The sequence below is a fragment of the Saccostrea cucullata genome, unplaced genomic scaffold, assembly GCF_032062105.1.
Source record: "Saccostrea cucullata isolate Sc308-1 unplaced genomic scaffold, CSIRO_AGI_Scuc_v1 ctg13626, whole genome shotgun sequence".
Taxonomy (NCBI): domain Eukaryota; kingdom Metazoa; phylum Mollusca; class Bivalvia; order Ostreida; family Ostreidae; genus Saccostrea; species Saccostrea cuccullata.
The window spans coordinates 1-16,680 of record NW_026920319.1 but is presented as its reverse complement, the minus strand read 5'-3'; the positions used below and the strand labels follow the sequence as shown (position 1 = coordinate 16,680).

The 16,680-nt window shown below is 34.9% G+C and overlaps 2 protein-coding genes across 2 annotated transcripts; both read right to left on the bottom strand.

Moving 5' to 3' along the window:
- Positions 1 to 322: 322 nt before the first annotated feature.
- On the bottom strand, positions 323 to 9,469 carry LOC134246892 (vacuolar protein sorting-associated protein 54-like; the record flags this gene model as incomplete). Its single annotated transcript, XM_062729242.1, has 12 exons — positions 9,010 to 9,469; positions 7,968 to 8,233; positions 7,579 to 7,657; positions 6,795 to 6,829; positions 6,092 to 6,220; positions 5,602 to 5,744; positions 5,238 to 5,337; positions 4,774 to 4,916; positions 4,274 to 4,400; positions 3,603 to 3,710; positions 2,913 to 2,974; positions 323 to 419 (listed from the first exon to the last, which is right to left on the bottom strand). Coding segments are annotated over exons 1-12 (1,563 nt in total), but the record flags the coding sequence as incomplete, so codon positions are not given.
- A 1,055-nt stretch (positions 9,470 to 10,524) lies between these two features.
- LOC134246883 (transcriptional adapter 2-beta-like) lies at positions 10,525 to 16,398 on the bottom strand (the record flags this gene model as incomplete). Its single annotated transcript, XM_062729230.1, has 11 exons — positions 10,525 to 11,712; positions 11,920 to 11,982; positions 13,132 to 13,201; positions 13,412 to 13,553; positions 14,610 to 14,641; positions 14,803 to 14,864; positions 15,116 to 15,180; positions 15,368 to 15,439; positions 15,717 to 15,796; positions 16,029 to 16,185; positions 16,326 to 16,398. Coding segments are annotated over 11 exons (939 nt in total), but the record flags the coding sequence as incomplete, so codon positions are not given.
- Positions 16,399 to 16,680: the final 282 nt, after the last annotated feature.

The following is a 16,680-nucleotide window of genomic DNA, read 5'->3' as shown; positions in this document are numbered from 1 at the left end:
CTAAAACTGTGTAGGGAGTAAGGCTTCAAAAAAATCAAAGAAATCAATTTTTAGAAATCAGGGTTTATCTACATTTTACTATTTATAAAATCTCATATTTTCTTCACAATATTGAAGAGATTGAACTTGAATTTTTGAAGGGGAAATTCACTTTCCTCCAACATTTATTTGTTCCTAAGATGCAATGCAGCATGAACAATAAATGTTAAGTGCTTTCATGCAAAACACAGGCAAAACCTATTTTTACTGAACTTCTATCAAATGCAATGTCCCATTTTTTCATTATTTATTTGATTTCTGATTATGATTTAATTCCCATTACCTTTGCTCTGTTGAGATGCACCAATAAATTAGAGAAGATTTGTTTGATCAATTCCATCCATTGAGAGTAATTCAGCATCCTCATCTGATCGGCCAGGCTGCAGAACAAAGTTATAACAAGGTAACCAATAAAACATATTAAATTAAATTCATTTTAATGATCTAATAAACATTTGCAGAAAAATAAATTAAATTCCTGTATTTTGATGTATACCATAAATCATGAATGTGTAAGCTGATATATTATGCCAATATTTGTATCATATCCAGCATGTACAGCTGTATACAATCATGTATTTCTTGTTGACAAAGCATGACTTTTATAAACACATTAATTTTCCTTATGATGGTCTGCTTTATCAATGTTTAACTATATTTCTGAGGAGGATTACAGACCAGTAAATCTTTTTAAGACATATATACCTAGTGTTTGCTTTATGCATTATGTTGTAACTATGTTTCACTGTATTTCTGTGGAGGATTAGAGACCAGTGACCCCTTTATATACAACAGACACTATACCTGGTGATTTAGAGATCAGTGACCCCTTTATATACAACAGATACTATACCTGGTGATTTAGAGATCAGTGACTCCTTTATATACAACAGACACTAAACCTGGTGATTTAGAGACCAGTGACCCCTTTATATACAACAGACACTATACCTGGTGATTTAGAGATCAGTGACCCCTTTATATACAACAGACACCATACCTGGTGATTTGGAGACCAGTGACCCCTTTATATACAACAGACACTAAACCTGGTGATTTAGAGACCAGTGACCCCTTTATATACAACAGACACTATACCTGGTGATTTAGAGAGCAGTGACCCCTTTATATACAACAGATACTATACCTGGTGATTTAGAGAGCAGTGACCCCTTTATATACAACAGATACTATACCTGGTGATTTAGAGACCAGTGACCCCTTTATATACAACAGATACTATACCTGGTGATTTAGAGACCAGTGACCCCTTTATATACAACCGATACTATACCTGGTGATTTAGAGACCAGTGACCCCTTTATATACAACAGACACTATACCTGGTGATTTAGAGACCAGTGACCCCTTTATATACAACAGATACTATACCTGGTGATTTAGAGATCAGTGACTCCTTTATATACAACAGATACTATACCTGGTGATTTAGAGATCAAGGACCCCTTTATATACAACAGACACCATACCTGGTGATTTAGAGACCAGTAACCCCTTTATATACAACAGACACTATACCTGGTGATTTAGAGATCAGTGACCCCTTTATATACAACAGATACTATACCTGGTGATTTAGAGATCAGTGACTCCTTTATATACAACAGACACTAAACCTGGTGATTTAGAGACCAGTGACCCCTTTATATACAACAGACACTATACCTGGTGATTTAGAGATCAGTGACCCCTTTATATACAACAGACACCATACCTGGTGATTTGGAGACCAGTGACCCCTTTATATACAACAGACACTAAACCTGGTGATTTAGAGACCAGTGACCCCTTTATATACAACAGACACTATACCTGGTGATTTAGAGAGCAGTGACCCCTTTATATACAACAGATACTATACCTGGTGATTTAGAGAGCAGTGACCCCTTTATATACAACAGATACTATACCTGGTGATTTAGAGACCAGTGACCCCTTTATATACAACAGATACTATACCTGGTGATTTAGAGACCAGTGACCCCTTTATATACAACCGATACTATACCTGGTGATTTAGAGACCAGTGACCCCTTTATATACAACAGACACTATACCTGGTGATTTAGAGACCAGTGACCCCTTTATATACAACAGATACTATACCTGGTGATTTAGAGATCAGTGACTCCTTTATATACAACAGATACTATACCTGGTGATTTAGAGATCAAGGACCCCTTTATATACAACAGACACCATACCTGGTGATTTAGAGACCAGTGACCCCTTTATATACAACAGATACTATACCTGGTGATTTAGAGATCAGTGACTCCTTTATATACAACAGATACTATACCTGGTGATTTAGAGACCAGTGACCCCTTTATATACAACAGACACTATACCTGGTGATTTAGAGACCAGTGACCCCTTTATATACAACAGATACTATACCTGGTGATTTAGAGACCAGTGACCCCTTTATATACAACAGATACTATACCTGGTGATTTAGAGATCAGTCACCCCTTTATATACAACAGATACTATACCTGGTGATTTAGAGATCAGTCACCCCTTTATATACAACAGACACCATACCTGGTGATTTAGAGAGCAGTGACCCCTTTATATACAACAGATACTATACCTGGTGATTTAGAGATCAGTGACCCCTTTAGATACAACAGATACTATACCTGGTGATTTAGAGACCAGTGACCCCTTTATATACAACAGATACTATACCTGGTGATTTTGAGATCAGTGACCCCTTTATATACAACAGATATTCTACCTGGTGATTTAGAGACCAGTGAATCCTTTAAATACAACAGATACTATACCTGGTGATTTTGAGATCAGTGACCCCTTTATATCCAGGTTATATACAACAGATACTATACCTGGTGATGTTTTCATCCTCTGTGTCAACATTCTCAGCTTCTGACACGGCCTCTACCACAGTCTGTAAATAGAAACACCACTGTTTTTTTTCCCTGATAATCACATGGCATAATTAAGCTACACTATATATACTGTCTTAAACACTGTGCTCTGTGAAAGGTACATTGGTCAAACATTTGCCTTATAATGATTGACTATAATATTCCTTAATCTAGCTTTGTTTTTATCTTCTTGATATATAAAACTTATACCTGCTTTCATGATTACCATTCTGCAATGGATAGATAATGATCTTGACCTTTCTGTACTTTCCTGTTAAACAATGACCTTGACCTTTTTGCACTAATATGTGTAACTCAGGCCCTCTGTATTGACATGAATAACACTGGCCTTGACCCTGCTGTACTAACCTGTTTAACAAAGACCTTGACCCTGCTGTACTGACCTGTTTGACTATGGCCTTGACCCTGCTGTACTAAATTGTTTACCAATGGCCTTGACCCCTCTGCACTGACATGTTTAACAATGCCTTGACCCATTTGTACTGACCTGTTTAACAAGCCCCTTGACCCTGCTGTACTAACCTGTTTAACAATGGCCTTATCCCTGCTGTACTGACCTGTTTAACAATGCCCTTGACCCCTCTGTACTAATCTGTTTACCAATGGCCTTGACCCCTATATACTAACCTGTTTAACTATAGCCTTGAATGCTGTAAAAGCCTCCTCTCTATATACATTGACAAAATTAAAGCGACTTTTCCTGAGCATTCCAAACACAAGGGAGACAATCTTCTCCTGAAAAATCCAAGATAATTGCATGACTATGATGCAGTATTGATATAATCATTCATTTCATATCATTTATTATAAAATATATACATACAAATTTTTCCTAGCCTCACAATAAAATGAAGTTCAGTTAAAGACTGAGATAAAGAACTAGTATCTAATCAGTATAATTTGATACACGTCTATGCACTTAAAAAAATCATGTGTTCAGGGGAGCATCAATTAGTAAAATTATGATATAAAAGATCCTTATTTAGGAAGAAAAATATCTTGAGTTTCTCATGCGACCCTACACTAGGTCAAACACTGTCACATTGATAATATCTTTGAAAAGCATTTTAGATTTTATGTTTCCCACTTCATCATTTAACTTTTAATTAACATTTTCAAAAACATTATTTAAATGTTTATTTAGAATCAAATAATATAAGAGACAAAAAAGTCAGATTTGGTTGTTCACTATCATTTGAAAAAAAAAATCCACCAGCCCATCACATTATAAGTTTTTGGTCTGAGAAACTAAAGATGATATTTTTTTGCCTTACAGATTTACTTTGACCTGGACCTACCTCTTCCAGCAAAGGTTCTTTGTCTGTGACAGGACGATTGAGGTCCGCGGACACACACTTAGCAAAGTCCTCCTGTAACATTTTCTCAATGATATTCTCCAGTTCTGCCAGCTGGGAACTTAAGTGTCTACAATCATAAATATAAATTATATATGTCAGGGACTCAAGTAAGAATATGTCTAAGTTCAAATTTAATAAATTTTTCATGTCTTTTTGCAGTATAAAAACTTTGTGCATCACTTAAACATGGTTACCGTAAAATAGTTTAAACAATAAATGTTTTCATCAGAGTAATTTCATTTATATATCAAAGTTGTACTGTAGTTTAATATACAAAAAAGAATTATTTTTATGGAAGTTGTACATGTACATTGATAACTGATGGAAATTCAAATGAAACTGGTATAGTATTCCTAGTGACAAATTCTGCCTTTGTTAAAAGGGCCTCTGCATTTCATTTGACATTTTCACAACTTCAGTGTGTATATAGTATGATATACCTGAAGCTGTGGACCCCGGCCAGTTCCTGAGTCAGGACTTCCTGGGTGGTAGAGATGAGATCTAGTGCCCCTACAAACTCCTGAGTGGACAGTAACAGCTGAATGGTTGGCTGTGTTTGGTGGACCGTAGACATCAACTTCAGCTGAAGTATACAAATAATGAATGGACTTGAATAAAGACTCAGTGATACAACTTAATCTCAATAAGGACTATGAAATATATGGACATAACGAACAGGATTCACAGCTCAAAAGTCCATTAAACAATACAAAATAGGGGCAAGGCAAACAAGGCCCCACCAAAACATTAGAGATGGGATCAGGTGCTGTGGAGGACTGAGCATCCCCCTGCCAACCAGTCACATCTGCCAAAACTATGTTTGAAAACAGTCTTTTTGTTTACTATTTACAAATCTGTACCACTGGTACATGTTTTGTTGACCCTTGACTCTGTCAATACTGACCTTATCATGAAGTTTGACATAGTTTGCCCTGGTCTGGGACAGCTTCATTATCTTTAATGACCCCTGGGTCAAGAGTTCATCAATGCTGTGGATCTTATCCCTAGTAGAAATTGAAGGACAAAAACCATATTCTTAGAGCTCTGACAGTCAAAATCTTAGAGCTCTGACAGTCAGAAACCAAATTATAGAACTTTCTAAACAGACTGGATTGTCAGCACTGTCTATAAAGATCTTAATCAAAATGTACTGAAAACTTTTTTTTAATGGTTTTGTTATTTTTAAATTGATGATGTATTAAAATGTATATTCTTCCATTCAAGATAAAATATAGGCTTCTAAATAGGAATGTCCATTTTGCCTGTACCTCAGTTGTTTGATGGTCTGACAGGTCTTCAGCATGTTTTCCTGTAGAACGTCGTGGGACGACACGGCCTGGAAGAAGGTGTCAGACTTGGTAGAAATCTGTTTAGCGATGTGTACCTCCACCACATCCAAGTAATGGCTCAACTGGAGAAAAAAGATAGCTTTACCATAAAAAACAATCTAACAACTTACCATGATTAACATGATTAACAAATCAAAGGGAGAATATAAGAGATTCTTATTCAAAAGAATACACAATTTATTTTATGTTTTTTCAGAAAACGTGTCTAAAAAATACACATTTATTATTTACCAATGTTGTTTATTTCAATGGAATTCAAACAGACTTCTTGATTTTTATACATAAAAGGAATCGAAGCATGTAATTTGCTGTAAAGGTGAATTGACAACTATAGATTGAAGAATCTATAACTTGACACAATATTGCTGTACAGCTTAACATGTTTAAGAGCACTGTTTGTTTGTTTTACCTTCTCTTGTAGAAGTTTGGAGGACTGGGATGATCCTCCATTTTTCTTGCACTCCTCTACTTGTGACCACGGAAACACAGCATTGAATGTGTCCGAATTCTCCAGGTCAAAGTTCGACAGCATGAACAACTACAAAACATGACAGAACAATTATAAATAGTACCGGTAAATACATCAATACAGGTCAAAGTTTGACAGCATGAACAACTACAAAATATGACCGAACAATTTAACAGTAAATACATCAATACAGGTCAAAGTTCCACAACATGAACAACTAATTAACTACAATACACGATGGAACAATGAAATATCAAATACATCAATAAAGGTCAAATTTTGACAGAATGAACAATTACAAAACATGACAGAACAACAAAATATTAAACACATCAAAACAGGTCAAAGTTAGACAGCATGAACAACTACAAAACACAAAATAACAATAAAATACAACATCTATACTGATGGCCAGCCGCAATATACAGCGACCAAAACATGCTTTGAATATGTTTGACAACTCTTTTTGTGATGCTACAAAAATTAAAGTAAAAGTTTGCCATAGATTGAGAGATGCTGTGTATTAAGTATATGAAATCTTGTATTTCTTATTTACAGTGGTGGTATACAACACTAATCAAGTTTACAGTAAAGTAATACATGTATATGAATTACAACATCATTTACAAGTTTAATGATTTACCTTTGGTAATTGTTGGAGTTCTGCTCTGTTTTTTTCTGCAAGAAAAAAATAATTCAAATACATATGTATATTCAGATATGTACATCTATTACACCAAAATAATTTAATTTCACTTGTACCAAGCAATTTCATTGGCTGAATCATTCAGAGGAACATATAACATTTTGTATAACATAACTTGCATACGTCACAATGAGTTACGTCAAAAACGTATCACTCCGCTTGACGTTACTTTTAAAATAATGCACACTTTGAAGCCTTTTTTTGGAGGAAATATTGTCTCATTATCTACACTGAAATTAAATTATAAGGAATGAAGCTAATTTCAACTTATGTAATCTGATATAACAAAACTTGGGACAGTTTACGCTTTCTTATAAACCGCTTCGCGTAAACTGCCCCAAGTTATGTTATATATCGGATAACATAAGTTGAAATAAGCTTCATTCCTTAATTAACATCACAATACACAAAAGAAAACCACTGAAATGTTATAAGACAGATACATGTATGGACAGCTATTTTAACAGATGATTAGAAAAATAAACTTTGATAAGAAAAATAAAACTGATCTTTGACTTAGATGAGCTTAATATGTTAAGTGTATGATATAAAAATGAAATTATAAACTCGCCTTTTTTTGTGTGTGTGTGAAATCCTAAATTCATCCAATTGTTGAAGAAATGCTAAACTTGCCAATTTGTTGAAGAAATTATAAAATCACTCAATTGTTGAAGAAATAAATTTTTCGGTTTGTTAAAAATTTTTAGCAACTCTTACTCACCCATTTGTTGAAGAAATGATTCTCCCCCTGGGGCTTCTTGGTCAATCTGATGTTTATATCTAGCATACCTTCTATATCTCTGCAAATAAAAACTGCCGGTAAATTGTTTACTTCCATGTACATGATGTATGCAGCTGTGTAAAATAAAGCTATGAAAGGCCTTACTTTGCCCTCTCCTGATTCAAAATTGGATTGGTAAGCATGATAAGGTGAGAAAATTTTGTTTCTCAGAAAATTTCAACATCAACATGATCAATGATGCATAATTTTTTAAAAATCTATTTTTCCAGAGTGCATAATAGAAATAATTGCTTCCATGAGGTTAAAAAAAATTTTGTGTATGCCATTTAAAGTCAGGCGGGAGAAGAAAACCAAACAAATTTCCCTACCTTTGAAATTCTATGCTTATATTTTTCAAAAAATCTCCTGTCAATTTCTGGAAGATATCTGGACTCTGGGACATACATCTTTTCATAGAATTCCTGGCCCCAGGTTTTGGTGAAGAAGTCGGTCTCTCTCTTGACCCTGAGGGGGTCATTCAGGGCCGCAGGTAGGTTGACCTTGGAATCAAACACCGTCCATCTGTGCTGGTCGTGCACGACTGACGGAATTGTCCCTGGAGGCGACACAACAAAACACTGGTCCTCCTGGGTCTCTACAAAATTAAATACAAAACCTGCGTTTGAAACGATATTCAATCAGATTCAGTCTATTCCTGTGCATTTGTCATGCAATTCTTTACCGTTCTTAAATTTAGATGATATGAAATATAACCCAACTCATATAATTATAATCCTTTCACAATAAAGTTTCCATTTTTAGCATTCATACAACATTACATCTTGCATCGACAACAGAACAATTGTTATGTTGAGCTTTAAATGGAAGCAGCATCATTTATTTACCGATTAGATTTCTACATAACAGCCTAATCAAGCTCATCTGACATCGACTTATACTGATCCGGTCTCTTTCTCCATGACATTGACCAATACTGACCCGATCTCTTTCTCCCTGACAGTGACCAATACTGACCCGATCTCTTTCTCCCTGACAGTGACCAATACTGACCCGATCTCTTTCTCCCTGACATCGACTTATACTGACCCGATCTCTTTCTCCCTGACAGTGACCAATACTGACCCGATCTCTTTCTCCCTGATACTGATTAATACTGACCCGATCTCTTTCTCCCTGACATTGACCGATACTGACCCGATCTCTTTCTCCCTGACATTGACCAATACTGACCCGATCTCTTTCTCCCTGACATTGACCAATACTGACCCGATCTCTTTCTCCCTGACAGTGACCAATACTGACCCGATCTCTTTCTCCCTGACATCGACTTATACTGACCCGATCTCTTTCTCCCTGACAGTGACCAATACTGACCCGATCTCTTTCTCCCTGACATTGACCAATACTGACCCGATCTCTTTCTCCCCGAGGCCTGGACATGGTCCCGTGCTATGTGGTTTTCATAATCCATGTCACTGACACCTTCCAGAGGCAGCGAGGGGCATATATTGTTAGGCCCATACCTACACACGTAAGATCCCCCCTCCTTAGAACAGTGGGATTCCCTCAAGTGCCGAGAAAATTCCCGCGGGGACTTAAAATGAAGAGAGCAGTATTGACAGTTTTTCCAAGGGGTCGCCAGTCCGTGACGATGTGAGCCGATGGACGCCGGTTCAAGCGTCATAACTTATGTTCATTGCACTTTTTAAACTATCCTATCAACTACAGACATTGTTTTTAGTATCTAATTTACGATTAGTAAGAAATCACATTCTAGAATTTGTTATCTGGGTCTCATTGTTGACAAATCAGACGGTCACTCCACTCCAGAACGTATTTCCGGTCTGTGTAAAAGTAAGATATTTCCGAAAATCCTACGTAATTCCGGATAGATTCTATAACGGTTGTATAAGTGCTTTAAAAGTTTTGTATAATTAGCCACCCTTTGACTTATATTTGCTAAGTTTCCAGATTCAGTTACATTTTAATTAGAATAGCAGACATATCTGAATGTAATATTCCTTTTAGAAAGTTGCTTTAATTCATATTTTGATATTCTACTAGTCTGTAAACTATGACCGACTAATTTCCATTCTTCAGCTGTCTACATCTACAGCGTTCCATCAAACCTGGTGATTATACACTGGCCCTGTGCAAACGGACTTCTAAATTTAAATAGTATTAATAATTAATAAAAAGCTATACTCGTAATCTCAGCGAGATGTCGTAGGGACTAAAATATTTGGTCGGACGTCCACTACGACATCTCAGACAGGTGCCATATAAAGTTATTAGGGATTTAGTGGACGTCCGACCAGATATTTTAGTCCCTACGACATCTCGCTGAGATTACTATACTTGGTGCTCTATAATAATTTTTGTATGACAATAATATGTTCTATATACCTGGCTAATGTAGGACAGTGGAAAACACTGTGTTCATGCAGAGGAATGCATGATTACTTTGAACATGAAATAACATAATGGATCCAAAAGCCAAGTCCTGTGTCAACGCTAATAGCCTGTCCTTTGACATTAACGGTAACATTGAAATAGAGTTACTTTGCACCTTCAGCTTCAATTCCAATTCCTGACAAACGCTCATAAAGATTTGTCAAGTTCCCTGGTAAAGCTCCTAAAAACTAAATTTCTAAATGGAAAATGCACACATGAAGGTTCCGGGAAATCAAGATTCAGTAATAACAAGCCAGGTCCAGTAATCTGAGAAATACTTGATGACTAGTATAAAACACATTCATGTACTAGAATTCTCTTCAAAAATTAATCACTGTCAAGTTTTGTCATGTTTGTGTCTGTATTTCTGCTTTCTGTTTCTTAGAATTCATCCAACAGTGTACTTCATGACCCATCACCATTTATTTGCAAAAATGCTGTTCCAAAATGCATTAAAAACACAACAGAATTTCTTTTGTATTTTTAATAGTTAAATTAAAGCTTACGTTCATTATGAACAGAAATAAATCTCATTAGATGAAATTCCAGACTTCCTGGTGAAACCTCACAAAATTTTATATCAATCAATCAATCATACAATTCCATACAAAATAAATTACACAATTAACTAATAAAAAAAACACACACCATGTAAAACCTTTTATACAAAGATAAAAATCTGTACGAGTCGTACAATAATAAAACATTGACACAATCTCACCTTAGAGTACTAACAGTGAACTCAGACCTTAATTAATGATTCAATGATTAATCATGTTAATATGAAATATGAATACTGGATGTACAATAGTTTGAGTGTTTAGAACTTGACACCTTTGGAGAAAATTGAAATGAATCTGCACTTTCATTTGTTCTATCAATTCTACGGGAATTCATTCTTAAATAATGAATTTAAATTATATGAACCGTAAGTCACTATTGAAGTTGCCAAAACATGACTCTTTATCCTCCTTACAAAATTCATGTACAGTAATAAATGGAATTTCTGAGTGCCTAACACAGAATATAAACATTAAGAAGCAAAAAATTAACATCAAGTTTCCTGGACGGAAAAAATGATTAGAAGAAAACAGGCGGTAATATCTATGTACAAAGAACTTTGAGTGTTCCATGGCAGTGCATACATGTACAAGTGTGTACATCAATATCTCTCATCACCTTTAATAACTATTTTTTACAACTTCTAGTTGCATTTTTACCTCAAAAACCAAAACTAAAGACAATGCTTTAACAAACCACAAAACATAAACGTTTCTAGTGCTCTCTGTTCAACATAAGCATAACCAGTTTTGTACATTTTTTTAAATTATTGCAAATCCTTTCCTTTACTAAGAAATCCATTCTCTCATCCTTCAATCACTTTGTCTGTCAGCAGGTGTGGTGCCCCCACTTCCTCAGCCTCTCACAGCCCCGCCTTACATCACATGGTCCCTCTCTCCTGTAATTCCCTGCTCCGTGAAGACCAGCCTCTTCCCACTGGCCCCTTCTCTGTTTACCCCTCCCTTTTCACCTCCTTCAGACAGCCATGATCCAGCCGTTGTCCGTCAGGAAGCTCATGATTTTCCGTCGGTGGGTCTTGTCCAGCCCGCTAGGATAGCGGATCTTGACTGGGATACCCTGCCGACGCTGTAGGTAGTCCTACAAATATTTTGTTCAGATTCAAAGCATGTTTCATCATCATCTTAACTTTTGATAACATAAGAACTTACATTATTCTCTGGATATTATCAAATACTTTTCTAGGAATCCGCTGTTTATGATTTTTGACTGGAAATATCAATTATACATATCTACTGGCACCTCTTGGAATTTTGACAATGTCTTCCTTTTAAGTGTTAATCTCACCTTGATTATACAAGTTTTGATGGTCATATAGTTTGCTGGGGTCATCCCAATGGAATTGCAGAGCTACAAAAAAATCAAAGATTTAAAATTAAGAGCCTTTCAAGTAAGTGTGTTTTTAACATTATACACTACATGCAGTAAAATTTCACAAAATTAAAGCTACTGCAAAAAGTTTAAATTCTTAATTGTTCTATATTGCAGTTTACCTAAAAATACTCTATTGAGGTTGTCTATATTTAAGTCAAAAGCATTTGACAATACATACTCTATTGAGTAGTGTTGGCAACGAGTACCCGGTTATGCGAATATCGGTTAATAAAACTGCTACTCTGTTACACGGATAAAAATACATTTTTCATAGTAAATACGTAAAAAATAATTTTTAAGTTATTTGTAAATGTATATTGACACATTTCCCTAATTTAATTACCGTTAGGCTTGCTCTAGAGGTTCACTAATTGGATCGATTTGTTTTGATTAGTTTAATTGATGACTTTAATTGCCAGAGGGTACACATTTTGAAGACCTGCGTTATAATTACCCCATTTAGACCTGTGTTAGTCAGAGGGTCATGCTTTAACAAAATGCCGCTACAAACATCTAAAGCTTGGAAATATTGTTAAAGAGCGACTGACTCAAAATCTGTAAGATGCAAATTATTGTGAATCAAAGTTGTCGTATAGGGGTGGAACTACACATATTCTAAATCACCTTAGATTGAAACATATTTCGGAAAAAATAAACACGGCTATATCCATTCTCGCTCGATGATTCTTAGCAATTCCCGCTAGTTCAGTACGACCAGAACGCATTTTCTCCATGACACGAAATGTTATCATCAAGTTGCAAAATCGTTTGCCCTCATGTTTTGATAAAATTATTTTCTCAAAAATAAACAGACTGCCCGTTTCAAGTCACATTTAAAATCAAAATTCTTCAAAGATATTGTGTGTTTGTTTCTTTTAGTTTGTATTCATATAATGTTCATATACGTTACATTTGTGGTTTATTTCTACCAATAAGTAAAAGGGTGAGATTAATAATAAACACGAAAACAATATAAAAAAAAACATACGAGTAACCGGGTACTCGATCGGAAGATTAAGTCAGTAACCGGTTACTCAAAATCGTCCGATTTGCCAACACTACTATTGAGGCTATCTCAACTGCAGACAATATCAACACCCACAATATCTATACAACAGTAATTACCTTCTTTTCTCTCTCTGACAGCATGTCATAGCTGGGGAGTATAGACATATCCTTACCTTTTTCTCTCCCTCTGACAGCATGTCATAGCTGGGGAGTATGGACATATCCTTACCTTCTTCTCTCTCTCTGACAGCATGTCATAGCTGGGGAGTATGGACATATCCTTACCTTTTTCTCTCTCTCTGACAGCATGCCGTAGCTGGGGAGTATAGACATATCCTTACCTTCTTCTCTCTCTCTGACAGCATGTCATAGCTGGGGAGTATGGACATATCCTTACCTTCTTCTCTCTCTCTGACAACATGTCATAGCTGGGGAGTATAGACATATCCTTACCTTCTTCTCTCTCTCTGACAGCATGCCATAGCTGGGCAGTATGGACATATCCTTCATCTCATTTTCTTCTCCTTCATCTTTTAACCCTGAAATACATGTATGTATGAAATGTATTTATTTATATCTAATTCATATCATACTGCGATTACATGAACTATTTGAAGATTCAAAGTTTTAAAGAAATAAAAGAGCCATAAATGAACATTGATATCAGTTTCATGATTATGTTTTGTTCATTCTACCACTGGAAAACTTTTTTCTGTGCATAATTTCCCAAATCTCTAGAAGATGAAAATTCTATCTGTGTTTATACTATTTAATACATACCATAAATCTGGAAATTTTTACGCCGAATTTATTTTGCGAATTCGGGTCAAAATGCTATTGACAAATTTTACGTTTCAAAATTTTGCGAATGAACATTGCTTTGTTCACATTTTCTTATTGGAAAGAAGAAAGTTCACACTGGTCCATTTTTGGCCCTGTGAATTTCTGAAAAAATAAGAACTACTCAAATTTAGTTGAAAATATGTTATATTTTACTTAGAACCTTGGTGACTTCATATCAAATAAAAATGACGTTATTTTTTCTCTTGTCTATGTATTATGACGTCATGAATTTCGTCATTTTCCTCAAATCTTGAAAATTTCATTAAGAATGACCAAAAATTTAAGCTGTTTTTTTTAATATTTTGCATAGCCCCCAACCTCTGATCTAAAATGTTGAATTAAATAATGAAATAACTGTTTTAGAAGATCCTAATCCATGAAAGAATTTTTGGATCGCAGGGTGGGCTCATATTTTTATCAAAAGTTGAAGATGCTCAATTTCACCCATTTTCTTCAAAAATCAAGAACATTGCAGTTTCACAACGCCTGAGTTTCCAAACTTGGACTCTCAGAGGAATTTTTTTTATAGGAAATGAAAGCACTAAGTCTCTACTTTATGTTGATGATCGAAATAGGACGTAAGGACTTGGTCGGTTAATTAGTATATTGACAGGGCCATTTTATGGAGTACGTGAATCTACCTCTTTACAATATTTTTGCGAATGCAATGAACTCGCAAATTTGCTAAAAATTTATCTACAGCAAAAATTTCCAGATTTACGGTATCAACTTTTAAAATTAAAATTCTTTACCTTCGTCGTCGATGAGTATATCTAATTTTTCTCTGTAAATGAAATGGAATCAAATATAAAACACTGATCAATGTACAAAATTTGACATTTTTTAAAATTGTCATTTGGATAGAAATTTTACTTTAAGTAAGAATTATTTCCCCTTATCAGAGGCGCAGTGAACCTTAATAACTGAGGTTAAGATAGTACTCACTCTATACCGCCTGCGGCTTTTTTTGAGACCATTGACACCCTCTTTACTGGTGAGGAGCTGCCCTAGGGGGAGAGGTCTCACATGTTAACATCACAGTTATCACATGTTTACATCACAGTCACTTTTCATATGTTAACATCACAGTCACTTATCACTTAAAACTTTGTATAGTTAATTAAATAGAATTGTAATTTATCAAGTAAGAAATTAGAACAGCTAATAATTTAACAAAATTGTGACTTATCACTGAGACCTACTTGTACAGTAGAAAGAATCTGTCGACTTAATAGAACTACAGGATTCCAGAACTCACCAATTTTTTCTTATTCTCTTTTTTCTTCTCTCGCTTATACAATTCATCCTCATAATCATCGACCTCTGCAATGGTAAACAAAAGTTCTACACATTTTGAAGAATTCAACTCAGAGACCCAAACTTATATGCTTAATCTTTTTTTTTTACTGTAATACACAGTCCATGTATATATAATTTAAACATAAGTGTTTCAGCTTATTTACACCAGTCTGTGACTGTACAATAGAGACTTGATGAGCGAGCTACGTACCATCCATTTTGGTGATCCCGTTCTCCCTGTATTTCCACAGCTCTGTGATTCTGGACTTCAGCTCCTTCTCCTCTGATAAGATAATTAATTAATTAATTAATGACAACAGATATATTATATACACATAGATAAGAAAAAACAATTATTTTTTTAATTAATGACAACAGATACAGCTTGCCTGTGAATTCTAATGAATGAAGTGAAGCAGTAATAATTCACCAAGTACACAATACTACAAATCTCATTTCACTTAAATTTCAACAAGTATATGAATTGCACTTTAAGTTAAATTTGTCTGAGTTTGATTTGTGTAGTAAACTCAGTTTCAAGACTTGATGAATATTCCCACCTTGACACTTCTCCAGAAACTGTTCATGATCCGATGAGGACTGGAATTGAGCAAATATTTTCATTTTCTCCTGGAATTCCCTTCATGAAAAAAAAAAACACATTCATATGCATTACTCCGACAACAAACATAAACACTAAAGAACAATATAAGCTAGTACTTAATTAACTTAACAGCAATTACTTTTCTTCTATCTTATCTTTATTAAATCTGTAAATGAAACTTCTAGATTTTAACTTTATAGAAATAATCATTAATATAAGCTTGGTATGTAGACGTATCAATAGATGTGATTAATATAACTCCACTTACTTTTCTTCTTTAGATGTGCGCTTTTTGGGGGTTTGTGATTTGGGTTTGATGAGTGATGCTGCAGTTTGAATTAGATTATATTCTCTGGCGATTCGTTTCCGACGTTCACGCTCTTTTAACCTGGTTCTGTATCTGTCCACCTGTACAAGCTTCACAGCTAGAGAAAACAAAATACATGTAACATTTACATGTAAATATCAATTATCATAAATACAATGCAGTTTCTAAGAGAATATTATTGGTAACATTAGTGAGATTTTCATTAAAATTTGATTTAAATAAAGCTGATTGACTTGCCTATATCCAGTTCATCGTCATCGTAATTATTGGCCAGACTACTTATCACAGTTTCTGCTTCATTATCGTGCTCCTGAAATAAATACCAGCACCTTCTTAAACGACAAAAGCACAAAAATAATAACACGCAAAAGTTGTACCATACATTGTGCATATTCTTTCTGCAAAATGTGTGAAGTATGTAAAATGTAACTTGTAACAGACAAAATTAATTTATTCCTGGATGTACTAAATATATGTACTGCCCACACCTATGATTATGAAGCAGTCATAGCTATAACTTGATGATTTGTGCCTTCTTGATCTTGATTTTCAAAATTGAACCACAATTTTTCATAATATTGTGAATTTTATT